The sequence below is a fragment of the Perognathus longimembris genome, chromosome 18 (genome assembly GCF_023159225.1).
Source record: "Perognathus longimembris pacificus isolate PPM17 chromosome 18, ASM2315922v1, whole genome shotgun sequence".
NCBI classification, from domain to species: Eukaryota; Metazoa; Chordata; class Mammalia; order Rodentia; family Heteromyidae; genus Perognathus; species Perognathus longimembris.
This window is the reverse complement of record NC_063178.1, coordinates 17,196,513-17,215,482: the sequence shown is the minus strand read 5'-3', so window position 1 is coordinate 17,215,482 and position 18,970 is coordinate 17,196,513. Positions and strand designations below refer to the sequence as shown.

General features: G+C 39.7%; 1 protein-coding gene across 1 annotated transcript in view; it reads right to left on the bottom strand.

The window, feature by feature from the left end:
* Ccny (cyclin Y) overlaps nucleotides 1-18,970 on the bottom strand; it is a 110,036-nt gene that overhangs the window by 13,420 nt on the left and 77,646 nt on the right. The window contains exons 4-7 of the mRNA XM_048367981.1: nucleotides 4,645-4,745; nucleotides 4,371-4,406; nucleotides 915-972; nucleotides 702-821 (exon numbers count right to left, since the gene is read on the bottom strand). Coding sequence (XP_048223938.1) covers nucleotides 702-821; nucleotides 915-972; nucleotides 4,371-4,406; nucleotides 4,645-4,745 — 315 coding nt within the window. The remainder of the gene's footprint in view (nucleotides 1-701; nucleotides 822-914; nucleotides 973-4,370; nucleotides 4,407-4,644; nucleotides 4,746-18,970) is intronic.

The following is an 18,970-nucleotide window of genomic DNA, read 5'->3' as shown; positions in this document are numbered from 1 at the left end:
TAACCTCAGAAATACAAGGCACAATATTCTCATCTCCAGCAGTGCTCATTCATAAGGTTCACTTCTCAGGAGTTACACATCATGTCAAAAAAGGTCACACTGTTCAACCTACTTCTGAAAGGCCATTTGATACAGTCCATAAAGTCGTAAGAATCTAAGAAGAGAATTTTATCTTTCGAGTCTTGACAATGATTCCCATTATTGCCTGAATAACTTATACACAGAAGTGGCAGGTCAGAAGCTAACAACAGAAGCACTCCTTCCGATAGAGGTGCTCCTACAGGATAACGTACGTGTTTCCTACGTCTTACGATATGTTCATTATACCTTCTATTAAAATGGAATGAGCCTGAGAAGACACATGCTAACAGGGAGTAGTCTTGTTCCTTCTTACTCCCCCTTAGTGCAAATGTTTTTACTTACCTGCATTTAACATTTCAGCACTGATGGGTTCTGAATATGATTTCACCTGTGACTTTAGGTGGAGACCACAGAACAGAACAGAACAGACATCACACCTTCTTTTAGGATATCCATTTTCTGTTCTCCAGAAGAAAAGATACCACTGCTGCTTCTAACACAGCTTCCGGGTGTCACCTAGTACAAGGTCCCTGCCTGGCCCACATTCTGCTGTGCTGGGCCAGCTTCTTCCCTTCTACTGTGTGTGTGGGCAACAGCCGGGTCACCACCAAGGCACTCACCAGGGTGACAATGGCACATTCAGCTGTCAGCTGAGCAGCACTGAAGAGGGTCCGAACAAAGCGGTAAATCTGCTTCTGCTCTGGGTTGTGTTTGTCGTAGTCTGGTGGCACTTCGGATTTCTAGGGAAAGAAGTATCTTCAAACGACTCATCACCAGTAAGAGCAGAAGAAAAACACATGAACAATCTTGTGAAACATAAAAAAGGTGGTTACCGAAAGAGGATGAAGGTTTTCATCAAAAATATCTAAGAGCATCCTTCCATCTGGGTCCCTGGTGGGGAGAAGAACAGAAAAATGTTGTTTTCATTGTGCAAACAGTGTTATTCAATATAAAAATACCCTTTGATTCAACTGTATCTCAAGAGACAGCAGCAGTGTAAAAGTCGTCACCACTGGTTATTCATGCATAAGCTGTTTTTCTTGGAATAAAACTGCAAAGACTTCAATTTCTTTCAGCATCTTAATTCTCAGCAGAAGCTGAGAGAGACAGAGCAAGAGCACGCGTGTGCCGCACAACCACCAGAATACAAGCTGGCTGGCATAGTAGAAGTGTGAAGTAAAAGATAATCAATGGGTCCTCCTAAAGATGTTTGAATTGGTCACAACACCCAGCCTGGCTACTGCACTGATAAAGAGTTTCACACTTTGATACTAAAAAGCAAGGCCACGGGTGTTCTTATTTTTCTGTGAAAGAACAGTTGGTGTTTCCAAGTTGGTACTTAAGAAGACCTTTACAATACGGGTTGCATTTGTCTTCCCAGGACCTCCAGCTGCCAGCTTCTGCCAGAAACCTACCTTGCAAGTGACAGTTCCACTTTCATTTGTTTAATGAAATTTGACTTTTGCCTAAAACTTTTCTCAAAAAACAAATTTATAAAGCACTGCTTCTGAACAACAATATGTAATTTCCATAGTCTTTGATCAGCTAGGCTTAAAATCAAAAGGTTCACTCACAAACTTGCCCAACATACATCCATCACATTAAATGCTACAATTTCTACTTTACAAATTAACCACCTGTATAAAAATAAAAAAGAGCAAGCCAACAAAAAAGCTCACTTTTCACTCCCACATTTGGACAACAGGAATTCCTCCAAAATTAAGGGATATTCTAATTTTTCTTCAGATCACCTTTCTCCTTTCTTAAAGCGCTGGACACTGACGTATGTGTTTGCTTAACACATTTGCTTACAAAACCCTGTGAACAATTTAGATACCTTCCCCCCCGCCCCGCCCCGCCGCACACACACCATACCACGGGAAACACCAATTCCACTTGATAGTAAGTAGAACTTGAAAACATACAAGTAGCATCTTCCAGGTGACCTCTGGTCACACTCCTTTGATAGTGTCTCTGGTTGTGAAGAATTAGCAGATCCCATCTCCTTCCGCACAGACTCCTCAAGGGACAAGGGGCTGTCTACAAGGGAAAGCTAGCCCCATACCCATTCCTTGGATAAACAGGACCCTATTCAATATTCCTGATCTGATTTAAGTTCCCTCAAAAAGCCACTCAGCACTCTAGAGAAACATTTGCCAGAAATAATTTTAAAAACAAAACCAGATTAGAAATATGAATTGAGATTATTAATGTGAGATTTCTCAAAGGATACAGGCTTCCCATTAATAATGGAGACAGGAGAACAAGTATCCTCTGAGAAGTGGACTATTAGTACATGGAAAAACCAGGTAACACAGCTGAATGGCATCGTCTTTCTCAAGCAGAATGATCTTTGTCAAAAAGAGAACCTGCGGGCTGGGGATATAGCCTAGTGGCAAGAGTGCCTGCCTCGGATACACGAGGCCCTAGGTTCGATTCCCCAGCACCACATATACAGAAAACGGCCAGAAGCGGCGCTGTGGCTCAAGTGGCGGAGTGCTAGCCTTGAGCGGAAAGAAGCCAGGGACAGTGCTCAGGCCCGGAGTCCAAGGCCCAGGACTGGCCAAAAAAAAAAAGAGAACCTGCAGTCATTAGAGATCAGCAGGTTTCAATGATTAATCTGCTATTGACAAATTAGTTTTTCAAGTTGAACTGTCAGGATATCACCATTCATTTAGAAGGGCTCAATTCTGAATAACTCACTTTATTAGCTATAATCTCAAGGTAAGTACTTAATCTCTATGCCTCAAATTTTTTATTGGTAGGATGGAGATACTATCAGTAAAACAAATTGAAATAATGCATTTATTATTACCATTAGGGGATGCTGAGAGAAGTCTAAGTACTTAATAAAATTTGCACTTATCAGGAATGACTAAACTGACTTCGAGTTCCAGGACAGTCTAAGAATCAAGAGATCTGGGCTGGAGATGGGACTCAGTGGCAGAGCGTGCTGAGCATGCACTCAACCCTGGAGTTCAACCCCAGCACTCAAAGAAAAAGCAAAAACAAGAACTAAGACATTTCCTCAAGACTCTAATGCAAAGCTGGTTTGAAAGCAAACCTGAATTTCACTACTGATATTACATATACTCAAGGCTTCAATGCTTAAAAAGTTTGTCTGTCATAGAACTAAGCACCAAGACAAAATTTACCTTTTTACTATTGTTCTAGTTCAAGAGTTCCATTTTTAAGTTTCAATTTCAAAATGTAGCCTATTCTCTAAGGCTACCACACACTGTAAATCACAATTACGGACTCTCAAAGTCATGACTTTCCAGGTGCTTATTTCAGATTCCTGTGTCTGCCCAGCACACTGCTAGAAGCTCTACCACGTTCCTTCCACTTCACTGACTTTCCACACTCTTAGTTTGCACACAGCCTAAGTTACGTGTTACTGACTCATACTTACCATGCAACTCTACTACCAAACAAGCTCACAACAGAACTCCAAGCAAAATTTAGAAAATTACTCTATTTATGTAAATATCGCATCTGCGAAACCTGACTGCAGTATGAGAGGTTCTTGTTCTTATGACTATTAGGAAGGTGCTTTACTAGTATGATTTGGATGCTAAAGGAAATAACTAAAAATAAATTAGCTATAGATTAGATGAAGCCAAAACCTCAAAAAAATTCTACCTTTAGATGGTTTATAATGCCTTCAATTTTTCTTACTACTGGAGAAAACAAAAAACATTTTGAAAGGGAATTACATCTAAAACTTATATTGTCCCAAATTTGAAACAAAGTCTTTATGTTAAAGTAAAATAAACTGGCAAGTGAATGCATTCAAGCAGGTTTTACGATGAAGTAAAATGTTTATAGCAGTTTTTATTCCTTAACTGACATTTCTGATTAAATGAACCATTGCCAGAAACAGAGAGATTACTTCTATTACATTAAACTAACTTATGTTTCAAAACACCCAATTTCCTTGCTTGAATTCAACATTTTCTTCATTAGATGTTTTCTTCATGTTACAGTTGCACATGTAGTAATTTTCGAGTATCATTTTATGAAGCAGTGTTTACCCAAGTTATTCAGAAAAGAACAAGTGAAGAGGTGGCTGAACTTAAGAAGCTCTTTCTCAAACAAAATCACCACTGGGTGTCCTCTGAATCCAAAGTCATTTAGCACTTACCTGGGAAGTTTTTGTAAATTTCACTATCTGTAGAAATTCGATAGATATATAACTTAACACTACAATAGCCAAAGGTTGAGGTAACTAGAAAATATTAGGAAACAATTGGAAAATGATGTTTTTTAGCATAAAATCATCCACATACCTGTTTTTGATGTGATAATATATTGCAAGAGCTACACTGTAAAATAAAATACAGGAGTTCAATGTTTCATGAATGTATTTAAGATTTATTACAGTATGTATTATCAGTCTGTATATCAGTATTTAAAATTTTAAATAAAAGTCAACTCATCATGCAGAAAGTAAGTGCTCCTCCGCCCCACGCCAATCATCCCCAAATCCTACAACCAGCCAGCTTATCCATCAGAGAAAGGCATAATAATAGCATTCAATTAAGCAAAACTTGGGATACCCACCATTTAATTGTATACTTGAGGTTTGGTTGACTGACTGTGCTATCATCTAGGAAAATAGTGGAGCAGGAGCTGTATTTCCTTGCTATTTGTCCTGGAGGATGCTAGAAAACAGCAACAAGACAAAGACAATTACACAGGGTTCACAATTCTTTCAACATCACTCCTACATCAGAGTAGGCCACACACACACACACACACACACACACACACACACAATGTCTTGATGAGAAATGGCAACACTAATACCGCCAAAAGAATAAAAACACTTTATTATAAGCTGAGGTTCCTGTTCTTCCACCACCACTCTGGACCCCCAACCTTCTTCACTGGAAGAACACTAGACCGTGCCTTTGCAATCAAGCAAGAGTGCTTTCTAGAATCCACACAAATCATTTGCCTGGCTCCTAAGTGAAGCATGGAATATGTTGCTCACCATGTTAATGAAGGCGAGAATCCACAGTACCAATTTCTCTACTCATGAGGTCTAGGTAACCTAAGAGCCAAGATTTACTTAATCTCCTAGTTAATCTGCTTAAATTTTGGCAAGGAAAGTTATAAATAAAAATATTCCTTTGTTGGTAGACAAAATGCAATTTGTTTTTTCAAAATTGCAAAGGTGATATTCAGAGGAGTTACAGTTACATAAGTGAGGTAATGAGTACATTTCTTTTTGAACAGTGTGTCACCTCTTCTCTTGTTTTCTCCCCATGTTGTCCCTCCTGGTCCTCCTCCCCTACAAGTTGTATAGTTCATTATTCAACACAGTGTCTGGTTGAATAGTTCATCCTTTGTCCCACCATTTCTCTACTTCCCCTTAACCTTCCAAAATCGGATAAACTTATATAGAAAAGGTACAGGAATCAAAAGCAGTGATAAAAAGGAAAAAAAATAGAATTAAAAAAAATCAAAAGTAAAACCTCATTTTCATTTCTTGGAGTTCATTTAAGCATCAATTTATATAACATGCACATAGCTATTGAGCCTTTGTGATCTTCTCCTAAGAATGTTCTTTTTTTGGTCTTGTGGTCTCGTTTAGAGTCCTGTTTTATCTTTTTATCATGTCTTAAGTGTAATTCTTTTGTCTTTTACTATACACTGTGTTTACTTGTAGACTTACAGGCACATTCTAATTTCTACAAATGAGGGAAACCATGCAACCTGTGTTTCTCTGGGTTTGGCTTACTTCAATTAATGTAATTTTTTCCAAGTCTTTCCATTTCCTTATGAATGGTGCGATGTCATTCTTTCTGATGGAAGCAGAATTCCACTGTGTATATGTAACACATTTTCTTGGTCCATTTGTCCATTGAGGGACATCTGGGATGATTCCATATCATGAATATGGTAAACAATGCTGCAATGAACATGGTTGTGCTGGTAGCTGTAGTGTGGCATGGTTTGTGGCCAACTGGATAAAATGTCCAGGAGTGGAATTGCTAGGTCAAAAGGAAGCTTTTTTGAGGAATCTCCATACTGCTTTCCAGAGTGGTTGAACAAGTCTACACTCCTACTAACAGTTTAGTAGTGTTACCTTCTGGCTACATCCTTGCCAGCATCTGAGATTGTTAGTTTTCTTGATAATAGCCATTCAAACAGAGTTTGGTAGAATCTCAAAATTGTTTTGATTTGCATTTCTTTTATGGCCAGAGATGTTGAACATCTCTTCATATGTCTGTTGGCCATTCATACTTCTGAGAAGTCTCTCTTTAAGTCTTTAGCCCACTTACTAATTTGGTTACTATTTCTTTGAGGATTTGTTTTTGAGGGGTTTAATTTTTTGAGCTCTAAATATGAGCCCCTTGTCTGATGTATAGCTAAAATTTTCTCCTAATCTGTGGCTTTCTATTTATCTTCCTAGCTATGTCCTTTGGCGTGAAGAATCTCTTCATTTTAATGCGATCCCTTTTATTTGGTCTTTCTTTGTTGTGATTCTGAATCTTTATTTAGGAAGTTTTGACCCATGCCAAGGAGTGAGTCCTAGTGGTTCCTCTATCCCTTCCTGAAATATTTTCATTGAGGTATTTGATCCATTTGGAATTGACTCTGGTGCAGGGTGATATATAAGGATCTAGCTTCAGTTTTCTGCACATGTATAACCAATTCTCCAGCACCATTTGTTGAAGAGATGGTCTTTCTTCCATCCTGTTGGGTTTTTTTTCCTCCCTTATCAAATACTAGGTGGCTATATGTCTGTGGGTTCATTTCTGAGTCTTCTAATCCATTGGTCCTCAGGCCAATTCTTGTGTGCCAGCAGAAAAATGTTTTTATTACTGTGGCATTACAAAGCCACAGTCTGAAGTTTGGTACTGATATTCCTCCAGCACTGTTCTTCCTAAGGATTGTTTTTGTTATTTAGGGTCTTCTAGCATTCCATATGTCGTTCACTGAAGAATGTTGTTGGGATTTTGATGGGTACTGCATTGAATTTGTAGTGAGCTTTGGTCAGTATTGCCATTTTCACGATGTTAGTCCTTCCAATCCACGAGCATGGGAGATTTTCCATTTCCAAAATGCATTTTGAAGGGGACTACTGTTCAGTGCTTTTTAAACACAACCAGTGGTTGATCTTTAATATACATATACATTCTTATGACTGTTTCCTTCATATATAATTATATGTTTTAAGTTATGCAGAGAATTTTAGAGCCACTTCTGAAAGAAAATAATTTAAAATATATGATGACAGCTACATCAGATGCCAAGTAAATTTTTCACAATCATTTGGGAGTTATGATTTGTAGGCAACAATCTGGGTATTTCTGGGTCAAAAAAATTATACAAAAAAGTTCCTACGTGCCTGATGCTATGTTTGCAGACTGCCATTCTCAGCAACTAAAAGAAAGTCCTTAGGAATCACAAAATTTCCTGCCTGACTGCCCACCTACTAGTAAGACTCTTTTTTTAAGCTACCAGAAGTCCTTTTTATTAGTGGTTGAGTGAGAGAATTATAGTAAGACTTTTGAACAGAGTTTGTGATTTTAGTTTTTAAAAAAAAGCTTTAATACAAGTTAAAGATCAAATGCTTTGTTCAATGCTTTGACATTTACTTCTTACATACTAGGCTTCTTCTGTAATAAAATTTATAAAGTATCAGCCTGAGAAATACATAAACACAATGTCCTCTCAAAATTAATAAATACTAGTATTGGGGCTAACCAATTCCTTTAATCACAACTAGAGGGCACCGTACTACCAAGTACTCTGACTCTCCCTAGCCCTGGTTTTATATAAATAGCATTAGGTCAAAGGGAAACAGGAAATTCAAGTGAGACTTGTTTTGAGGCTTCTCTGTGTCCTTATATAAAACAATTTAATGATGGTTTGGGGGAATTTAATGCAGCAGCACACTCTATTGCAACTGAGCTTCATTAATGTTCACTGGCTCCTTTTCATACTATTGCAGAGGAATCTGAGGTTCAAAAGAAAGGCCTTTGAGAAATGTGCGTGAAGTATCTCCCCTCTCCTCTGTTGCAGTACTGGGCATTGAACCCTGTGCTCGGTATGCACTCTTATCATTTGAGCTATGCCCTTGACCCTCTTCTTTGTATTTTGCCTTGGAAATACAGTTTTGCTAACTTTGTCCAGGCTAGTAGTGTCAAACTCATAATCATCCTTCCTACCTTTGCCTCCAGAGTAGCTGGGATTATAGGCATGAATGCCATGCTCTGGTCTTTATCTTTCTTGCTACCCAGTCTCAGTCCTTTCATCAAACTTTACTTCTCTACACATCCTCATACAGAATGAACATTTCTTCTCCCTCTACATGTCTTCTTAGGATTCTCATCCACTGTCTAATGACAGCTGAATGAATATTCTACTTCTTTTTGCTTACTAATGAGCAGCTCTCTTCTGATCTAACCTTGCCTGGCAGACCTCTTCACTTGAATCATGCTTACTTGTGGGTTCCTCATGGGGTACATGAGACAGTTCTCCAACTCAATGGCTTAAAGCAGAACCTCACAGAACACTCTTGAAACTTCTGCCTTCTGTTCTGTTGACTGCTATTGACTCAACCTCCTAGTTGCCTTTCAAAATCAACCTTTTCTCTACAGTTCTCCAGCACTATCCAGTATCATTTTTCTCCCTTTTACTACTTCAATAACCACCTCTTAGCTCATTCCTCATTTGATGACACTGTCTTCATTCTGCAAAACAGAGCAAATCGTGAGATCTCTCTGTGTATATCATTACAAGACTGTCCACTAGGGGAGGTACACTCACTACCTCTTCATAATTACAAGACTGTCCACTAGGGGAGGTACACTCACTACCTCTTCATAAGCACCATTCACTGCCTTCTTTCATGCACAGTGCACTTAGTGAGACCTAATTAGCTAACAGGAACAATATCAAGTTTATTTAAACAGCTACCACCTGGGAGCCAACTGTTTCTGTGCTACTTGAATTTGTGTGTTGTGTGTGTGTGTGTGTGTGTGTGTGTGTATATATACATATATATGTACATATATACATATATTCGTGTACAGCTACAAATATGCCCAGAAATCAGAAAAATGAGGTAACATTTCCAAGGTCAAATCTAAGACACCAGAGGCCAAATCTAGTGTCACATCTATGACATTAAAGTCATGTCTTACTTGACCCCAATGTCTGTGCCTTCGTACCTGTAGAGATTTTTACACTGCATACTCCAGGGCCTTTTTCATGTCTCTGCTGATGGCCCTTCCTCTGATGTCCTCCTGCTCTAACAGCCGTCTAGGTTAAGTGTCCTTCCTCGGTGAGCTCTGAACCCAGCTCTAGTCCTCCACTCTGCACCTGTCACTTCCTCATCCATATTCTGGCCTGGATGCCAAGTATGGTGAGTAGGGACTGGATGGTGATTTTTTGAATCAACAGGTCTATCCCTGATACTAGTGTGCTTGTAACCCAACCACCAACCATGGGAAATGTGTCTCCAATATGGCAGCAGGATTCTCTGTGAACCAGCAGTGTCAGGTAGGTACCCATGGCATGGCAGGAACAAGTGTGTGACAAGGGGCTGGCAGACAGCAGCTCAGGGCAAAGGCCCATGCTACCAGGTCATGGATGTCAACAGTCTCAGGCATACTCTGGTGAGGCAGTGGCTTCCAGAACCAAGTATGCAAAGCTAACATGACAAGATGCTCCAGGACTTGGGGCCAGAGGCCTGGTGGTGTTCAGGAAGCTGCACGGTCACTGCGTAGCTATATAAATGTGGGCAGCTTACTCAGGGAGACGGATACATCCTGCCTGAAGGGGGCAGTCTTAGTTTGCCCCTACTGTCCCAGAGTAACTAGTGAGAATACACCCTTTCATACCCCAAAACATCCTAGATAGAGCCAGAAATTATAAAGTCACCTTAGGCTTGACCTCCCCAGTACCCTTACCTGAGAAGATAGAGAGCAGAATACACTTCTCACTTTGAGGACCACAAGGACAATACATAACATGATCAATATGACTAAACCACTTATTAATACTCAAAAGTCTAGGGGCTTTGATGTCCCATTTTCAATGATTGAATGAAATGGTCCTACTTTTCAGGGCGTGGTAGGCTCAAATAAAAAATAAAGCACTAAAATGAGATGTTAGAGAAAAAGATAGATGCAAAACTTGTCCTTTTTCCTTACAGAGCTATTATACATGAAATCTCTAAAAATCAAAGCTCCTTATCTTTGTTGTTTTATTCCCAATTCAAAGGAGGGCAAACTGAGAGCTTGATAGAGAAGACAGGATCCTGTCTGTCCTAAAGAAGGAAAGCAGTACCACTGCTCTTCTCCTGTTTACCTAGCTGAAGGCCAGGCATGCACAACAAGCGAGGACACGGGCGAGCACAAGCACGGCAGACGTGAAGGAAGCGGCTGAGTGCCGCACTCCACACCAGCCACACCGACTGGACACCGGGTATACTGTCTCCAAAGACTCCTGAAGGAGCGTGCTAACAAGCCCTGTGACTCATCCTGCAGCCAGCACTGGCCTTCCCAAGGGTGTGCAAGCCCAGAGTGCTGACCAGCCGGGCAGGAAGCCCTGATGAGGACAAGGGCCTCTCTGCGGAAGCCCCTGGGCTAGGAAAGAATAGCACCCTCATCTTCCATGTAAGTGTGTTAACCAACTAGTAGTCTGGAAAGAGGAAAGAATAAGCAGTTTTTAAAAGATTATCAAGTTTTTAACAGCAAGGGAAGTCTGAAAGGCAGACAATAGCCATGGAGTTGATAAGGAACAAATTATTCTGCAAAAAGTCAAAAACCACAACAACTCTGGATATTAACAAAACAGGGGAAATGCTAATCATGAGGCAGAACTCTGCTCTTTGTGAGTTAGGAGTGCATCATTGCTAAATAATTGTATTCATATTTTACATGAACCCCAACTTGAATTTCAGCCTCATCATGGCTTCATATATTGGCTCTGTAACAAGAAGCACTTCTCATTAGTATCCCAACTGAGAGGTGAAACCTAGTAATACCATTCTAGAGGCCTGGTGTGATCAAAGGCTGCAACAGCAGCAGGTATGCCCAAGCTAAGCTCTATGTGTTCTCAAAGGGGATTCTCTCCAGAGCTTTTCTTCTCAGCAATGAACTATGGCTTATGCTATGGTTTGTACTATCTGAATTCCTTGTGCATCTTTGAAAGAAAAGAGAATCGTTGTTCAAAAGAACATTTTCCTAGATTACTTCTGGGTGTTTTTCTGGTGGGTTTTGGGGGACGTGTGTGTGTGTGTGTGTGTGTGTGTGTGTGTGTGTGTGTGTGTTTGAACTTAGGGCTTCAAGCTCTCAGTTGGCTTTTACACGAAGTCTACTGGCTCTACCACTTGAGCCACACTCTACTTCCAGCTTTTTGCTGGCTTATTGGAGAAAAGAGTGTCGGGGACTTTTCTGCCCCAGCTGATTTTGAACCTAGATCACCAGATCTCACTCAGCCTCTTATAGCTAAGATCACAGGCATAACCCACCAGTTCTACTTCAGGTTTGTTTTTTTAAGGCAATGTCTGTCTGCTTCCCCCCTTCTTTCCCTCTACCCCCATGTATATTCCATCCCCCAGGTTGTGGTTTGGGGCCAATGGGGGATGAGATATATGCTTCTTCTTGAATTCTGGCTGGACAGTAGAATTATCTGTACAGTAAAAAGGTTTTATCACACAGTTAATTTTGCTGCTCAGAAAGACTCAAGATTTTGGGTTAGACTAGTCTTAGAACTTAAAAATTTCAAGTTACTTCCCCACTTTGTTAAGAGATCTCTCCCTTACATAATCAATAAATTGGCAAAGAAATTCAAACAATTCAAACTCAACAAGTGCAACAGAAGTAGGATTTTAATGCACCCCCTTTCCATTACACCCCATGGTGATGCTACAGTCAGGAGTCAGGAGGCACCAGCCCTTGCTCCACGTGACCGAAGCAAAAGCTTTTTCCCAAGTGACATGGCAATACAGTACCTCAAGGCACAGAAGGATTCTAAGAATCAGAACTGACTCCTTGCTACATCCAATTGTCATCTTCTTGCCACATCAAATTGTTCTTAAATAACATACCTTCATTGTTTTCTATAATAGCAACTTATTAGTCAAAACATTACTGGTTTCAAAGAGCCATTTTTTCCTTAAGGAAAATTTCAAAAAAGAAGAAAGGAAAAACTAATTGTGCTCGAAGATGAAAGGATCTTACTGATGATCAGAGTTAAAGTCAAATTTATCAGACAGCACACAAAATATTAAAAGCCAAAGAGGCCTTATATTATAATCATATTTGAATGAATGCCCATAGAAACAGAAAGATTAGTTGTTGCCAGAGACAGAAGGGGAAGAGGTACAAGAAGTCCCTGCTCTTGGCAATACATTTCTTTTTAAAGATGTTAGGTTTTCAAATTGATTGTGGGAATTTAGTGAAAAACCAGTCAATTGTATACGTCAAATGATTTTTAAAATATAAAAATTATGTATCAATAAAGTTGTTTTAAAAATATGTTTTTAATAAAACTTGGTCAAAGTCAATATAGAACCCTGGAGTTGAAATTTTAAGGCACTGATACAAACCTGTCATTCCTATTTCCTGGCTATGTCTGTTACAGGGTTCTGCAAGCAATGCAAATTACATACTTTATATCTGCTCCTTTCTTCTGAAATTGTTTCTCACTAAAAGGATTCTAGGCTCCAGGAAAACCAGCTACTTTGTGATAAGAGAAAGGAGGTGTAAGATGACCCTAGACTATCTTATTGTGCCAAAGAGTAAACAAGCACTTAAAAAGAGATAAGGAGACTTATACACAGAACTGGTTTGTGGGGGAAAATGCAATTAACCAACTCTATGTCCAAGTAAAATATCAAAACTATCACTTAAAAAAACCCCAGAAACCCATGAGTCTACATTGCAGATGGTAGGGATGGAAAAACAGATGGATAAGTGAAAAGTCAGGCTTTCTCTGTGAGCAGAAATGCACAGTGAGAAATGTGTGTCAGATAGTAGGGCTAGAAAAGTATCATCTTTTAACTGAAATAATAAACTGACTCAGGCAAGCATGGTCAGTGGACTCTGAATCGGATAGAGGAGAGTTTATCTGTAGAGCCCTAAACTGTGTCTAGAGACTGTTCGGTAGATACCAAGGAGAAAACCAGTGGAGAATTGGGGCAATACCTTATATATGATCAAAATCAGCATCACTGAATCAGGGGCAGACAGAAATTACACACCTACAGATCTGATATTCTGAAAATTGCAAAGACGTTGATTCTGGCTGCTCATCTGATCCTTCAGCAAATCCAAGATGAGAATAGATATTCTGCTGCCAGCAATCCACTGGGTGTGCATTCAACAGTGTCAATGTTGTGAAAGGTAATGGTAGAGGATCTGCTCTATACTAAAGAGCAAGAGCCAGTATCACCTGAATGTGCTATATGAAACCCTGACAGTTACCCAAAAAGAACTCTCATCAATGTTAACTTCTTATAATTACCGCGCACAACCCCAAGCAACTCTTATCAATGTTAATTTCTTATAATTACTGTGTGCCAACCAATTGTGTAACAGGAACTCCAATGTTAATTTGTTGACTGAAAACAATATTGTGTTTACAACAGAGAACAATGTTGGTTGGGTTCTGGTGATACGCACTGGGGCATCAGAAGGCAAAGGGGCATGATAGGCAAATGACTCCAGGGCCGTGAGCAGAGGATGAGTGGAAAGTAATGCAACACTGAAGTCTCAGTATAGGAAAACGTTCTGTATTATTGGAACACATTGATGAACACACTAACACAGAGGCTGGGGTGGCTTCTCTGCTTTTAGGGAAAGTGAGGTTCAGAACAGATCTTTCTGACACGGTTCCTGTTGTAATCGCTGCTTCAGAAGTTCTTGAGCAAGTGAGAAAGCTGAGGGCTGAGAGAGTGGAAAAGGGAGGAACAAGAGAGCCCTGCATGGCTAGCCAAAGTGCCTCCATGTCTGTCTGAAAGCCAGTAAGAGGAGCACCTGTGCTCCCTATGCCCTCAGTAACACGACCGCAGCAATGGAACCAGGAGGTCAGACCGGGGCAAAATAAGAACTATGACTTTCTCACACGTTAACACCTGAAAAATGGGAAAACTCAGCACAGTGACCAAGTGTGCCTGCTTATTCAGGGATGAGATCTTACACCATACAAAAAAGACTGGAGTTTCAGACATGGCATCTCCTCCTACAAAGAACACCAGTGTCCTGAGGGAAGTCCTAACATCTGCACAGTGACCCTTTTATGTGGCTGTCTTGGTGAGGACAATGTCATGTCCAAAATAACCTGTCAAGCTTACGGCAGGGAAACAAAGCCCCCTGGTTTGTTAGCCAGCTGAATAGGCCATTATGCACTGCTAGTACTACACATCCTTTATCCTCACAACTAGAGAGACAAGGCAGGGTGAGTGAAAGAGGAGTGGAAGGACAGAAGGAGAAAGCTGAGCCCTGTACTGCAGAGACAAAGCAGCAGGGGGAGGGGAGGAGGAAAGAGATCCCATCACCCCCACACACTATTGACAGTATAAACAGTACCTTAAAGACCTGGCACTCTATACACTTTCTGTATATAACTGATAAGTTCTAGGTATTCTGTGGTGGAGGAGAAATAAGAGATGAAAGACTAAAACATTTACCCCGTTTCAGTAAGCAGAAATAAATCAAACAGAATGAGTGACCAGAGTTTCATAACCTCTGAGGTTTGTTTTAGTAACATGTGAGGGGAAAAAATCTACATGTTACAATTATTGTTTTAACTACTTTATCAACTAGAAATCTTACAAAATTTTAAATTACCTGAAGTTAATATTTTCTCAGTTTCCATATACCTATATTGACACCCACACAGTGGCTAAATAGGTAATTTTCTATTAAAAGAAAATCTCCTAGAGGTAAAAGCAAAATTTAGAATTTTTTAAAATGTCAGTTCCTAGGTTTCACTTATGTAATTACTTTTGTAACTCTTAAGATAAAAGAGTATAATGAGAAAAAATATTGTTTTACAAAAAGTCTTATTCCTATCTCACTCAAAGCTAAACTTGAACTACTTAAGAAGAGGAACAACTACTGAAGTCAGTAGTTTTAAAAGGAAGTCAACAAAACATACTTCTAGGGAATCCCTATCTTACTAATAATGAAAAAAATACATCTATCCATACTCAAAATAAAGAAAAACTTCATGAGTTTTGTTAGACCTTGAAAACGTAAACTAAGTTTACCCAAACTACAATGAGTCCCATCAGTCTATGTGTATGTTGTCAATCATCCTCCCTGCACTGTGTCCTTTAAGTCAAGTGGTCCAGGAATTACGACCCAAGGTAGGAGACAAGACAACAGAGACAAGACTTTTCCAAGACTGCTCAGAACTGGGACTTGAACAAAGTTCTTTTACTTCCAAGCCCAACTAGTAATATGACTGCTGCTGAGATGTTAAATGACTCTCTCTAGTTGCTTTGTTTCTTCAGGGTATTTCTTAACATTTTGTCTCCATGTTGAGACACACTTTGAACTCTGAGTGGGAATGATAAAACCCAGCATCCCAGTTCCATTTCAATGACAAGTGTGGCAAAGGGACACCAAAGAAATTAACCATATTAAATCTAATTTATAAATATGTAGGCCTAAACATACAAAAAGGCTCATATACATATACACACAAATGTGTAACTAAAATGGTATATGCAGGGAAGGATTCCAATGGTGTAACTTCTTTGAGCAACTAACAAATAAGCATCAGGAAGCTGGAACTTGAGGTGTCTGAGTGGTTATGTCAAGGGGTAAGGATGACATGAATGAAGAAGGGTGGGAGAATAAATTATAATATTCAATGTGTAGGTGTATAAAACTGACAGGTGTGTGTGTGTGTGTGTGTGTGTGTGTGTGTGTGTGTGTGAACAAACTGGGTGGATGGATAGGGTTGGAGAAACTGAGAACGAAAGGGGTGACACTGACCAAGATGCACTGTACTCTAACATGATGAATTGAAACTCCTTTGTACAGCCACTTTAAAATATTAAAAGAAATAAGAAGCAATGACAGTTAAATTTTCTTTAAAACACAGAACTAAAAATTAAAAGGAAAAAAAAGAAGTCACTGGACATTCCGTTACTGTTTCCTTCACTTCTGAATTAACTCGTTAGAACGAGATTCTCTTTAGGTATTCTGTCGCAAGGTGGCAGGAGGATGTCATAGAAAAATTATGCTAAAAAGGCATGAGTTTTCGCTGAGGTTCAGGGGTGCTATCATACTACATGCAGGAGCCTACAAGGTTATAATGTAAAGCGTGTAATGCATAATGAGAGATTTTCACGTTTTAATTTAAAAATTTATTAAAGTAGTTACCTTGAAAAATAAAAGCTTCAGCAAACTTTAAATAAAGGACAAGTTCTAAATATAACATTTTAGATAAGACTTTACCTTTCATAATGTATCAAATTTTCTATAACTAGCCATTCTGATTACATCTAAAACAGATTTATTAGAATATTAATCTGTGTAATTAACCTCAATTTACCTTGATGCCAAAATTCCCAGACTATTTTGTTCTCAGTTTCAAGCTTACAGTTTAAAACTGTAAGTTTTGAGAAGCAACCACACTTGCACTTAATCTTACAAGTCTCCCAGTCAAACAAGGTATCAGTGCCTGTGCTTGTAATCCTAGCTACTCAGGAGACTGAAATCTAGAGGATAATGGCTTGAGGCCATTCCAGGCAGAAAATTTTGCTAGACTCCATCTCCAAAAACAAAATAGGGATGAAGGCATGGCTCAAGTAAAAAGCACCAACTTAGTATACGCATGAACCTGAGGTCACACACTTATACCGGCCAAAAAAAAACCCACAGTCAAGTCTGAGGGAAAGCCCCTCTCCTCCAGTTTTTCTTTTCTATAGCCCTTTCTAATGTTTACTCTTTTCACTTGTGAATGTGTACTATTCACTGATTTCTCTCTAACTTGAAGAGGTTCTTTGCCTTATGGTCAACATTATCCTTGGAAGGATAAGTAAGCCTCCCATCCCTAACTTATTTCGCTCAAGGGGTTATTTAGTATCTATTGACTGCTTTTATTTTTTTAAAATTAATAGCCCCTTTGTAGATTACTCAAGCTGGAATGTATTAGGTATATATACTCTTAAGAAACTTGAAGGAAAAATTGAAGAAAGAATAATCCATATAATAAGGCAAAGAACACAAAACTCTTCAGAAACTAGGGAAAAATCTAAGGCAACATCCCTCACAATATGCATTAAAATGGACTGAGATTACATAAACAAGGACAATAAAACTACCATTTCAGAATTCAATAACAAATTGAGATTCTTTTAAACTTGGGATTCATATTCAAAAATCCATCCCACAGACTGTCCTGTATTTCTTTCATTTTCTTTTTCTTTTTTGCCAGTCCTGGGTCTTGTCCCTGGTTTTTTTTTGCTCAAGGTTAGCACTCTACCACTTGAGCCACAGCTCCACTTCTGGCCCTTTCTGTGTATGTGGTGGTGCTGAGGAATCGGACCTAGGGCTTCATGTATATGAGGCAAGCACTCTAGGCCATATTCCCAGCCCTGTAAAGTGTTATTTCTAGCTTCAGGTAAACAACCTATTCCCAGTGTCTCACTGGCAAACACAGGATGAGAGCTAAGTTTCCATTCTGGGTCCTCTGTTGACATGGTTAACTTCTCTCTGTGCCTTGATTTCATCAGTAAACTGTGAATGATTATTTAAAACTTGGATGATTATTGTGCTAACTAAATGAGTAAGGACATGAAATTGATTGGAACAGAGCCGGGCACACACTGAGGAAAGCACTCACAGGCTATACTGATAATTACCATTCTCTCTCCTATTTCTATTATCCTAACTTGTTACGCCCAAGTCCACAAAAGAATACAGTGGTTTATAAGTCTCCTTGAACCTGCAGAAATCTCACTGGGGTTCTTTTTCAGAGGTTTACAAAGGCAGACTGCAGTGGTTTGTCCCACCAGGGGCAGAAGATGTGTACTCAGTACAGCCAGGTCTGCGTCTGGATAGAAGGTCATTTTCTGTTCCAGGGTTGTGTGTTTTATGAGATATGAAGCACAGGGCCTTCTTATTCAGGACAAAGCATCTGCAAGACCTCAGCAACTTTGGGTTCACTGCATCAATGGGTGAATGGTTCTGCTGAGGTGCAAAGGCTTGGGCTGACTTACGAAGAATACCCTGAGTTAGACTGCATGGCTGACCAACCTCATCCACATCCCAGTCCAGGGACCTGGACTCCATGTGGCAGGGGCCACGTTGTATATGACACGAAGCTTGAGGCTACATGGGATTATGTGAAAATGACGCATAAGTTCACATCCAAGACCCTCTCCTTTCCTCGCTGCACTTCTGAGTGGAGCTGCAGGCAATCATTAGAGAGTGGCCTGACGGCAGCTTCTGCTCTGCTTCCGCTCGCAAGCTGTTTGGTAGGCATGCAAATGGGTAGAAAAATGTGGATGCAGGAGGTAAGCAACAAAGGAAGACTTTAGAGAATAAGTTTCAATTACCACATATCTAGATTTAAATAAAGGAAAAGGAAACTGGACACGGCAATTTTCATTATATTTTCCTCACATCATTTCCATACACTGTCATAGACACTAGGATCACTTCCAAATTTGAGGATGCCAGGGAAGAGGTTGTGAAATATTTTTCAGAAATGCATAAAACCTACAAAACAAGTGTACAGGGCTGGGAATATGGCCTAGTGGTACAGCGCTTGCCTCGTATACATGAAGGCCTGGGGTTCGATTCCCCAGCATCACATAAATAGAAAAAGCCAGAAGTGGCGCTGTGGCTCAAGTGGTAGAGTGCTAGCCTTGAGGAAAAGAAAGCCAGGGACAGTGCTCAGGCCC